General features: G+C 56.2%; 1 protein-coding gene across 1 annotated transcript; it reads left to right on the top strand.

Annotated features, from left to right (window-relative positions):
* Positions 1 to 52: 52 nt before the first annotated feature.
* LOC107181433 (myosin-3-like) lies at positions 53 to 574 on the top strand (the record flags this gene model as incomplete). Its single annotated transcript, XM_015557315.1, has 2 exons — positions 53 to 454; positions 551 to 574. Coding segments are annotated over exons 1-2 (426 nt in total), but the record flags the coding sequence as incomplete, so codon positions are not given.
* Between the last annotated feature and the right edge of the window lie 6 nt (positions 575 to 580).

The following is a 580-nucleotide window of genomic DNA, read 5'->3' as shown; positions in this document are numbered from 1 at the left end:
TCATTTCTGCACTGAAGATAAATGAGGGATTTTGAATTGTAGAGTCAGGGTTATGAACATTCCACTGAAGCTTTATCACCCAGAAGGGCAGTGTGGCAGGCGTGGCGCTGTCCCCGGCACTCTTCCCGTGTTTTGTTTTTTAAAGGCTGCCCTTGAGCACGAAGAGGCCAAGATCCTCCGAGTCCAGCTGGAACTGACCCAGGTGAAATCGGAAATCGACAGAAAGATCGCTGAGAAAGATGAAGAGATTGAGCAGCTGAAGAGAAACTCCCAGAGAACGGTGGAGACGATGCAGAGCGCGCTGGACGCCGAAGTGCGCAGCAGGAACGAGGCCGTCCGGATCAAGAAGAAGATGGAGGGCGACCTGAACGAGATTGAGATCCAGCTGAGCCACGCCAACCGCCAGGCTGCAGAGACCCTCAAGCACCTCCGGGGTGTCCAGGGACAGCTGAAGGTTCGGGAGCGCTCCGGGTGGGAAACCTCTCCTGCCTCGAACACTCAGAGGCCCTCACGCTGACCTTCCACGAGACCTTCCCTTTTCTCTGGCCAGGACACCCAGCTACACCTGGATGACGCCCTC

This window comes from Myotis davidii, unplaced genomic scaffold (genome assembly GCF_000327345.1).
Source record: "Myotis davidii unplaced genomic scaffold, ASM32734v1 C62761402, whole genome shotgun sequence".
In the NCBI taxonomy this organism is placed as follows: Eukaryota; Metazoa; Chordata; class Mammalia; order Chiroptera; family Vespertilionidae; genus Myotis; species Myotis davidii.
Note: the sequence above shows the minus strand (reverse complement) of the source record. Positions and strands in the feature narration are given on the sequence as shown.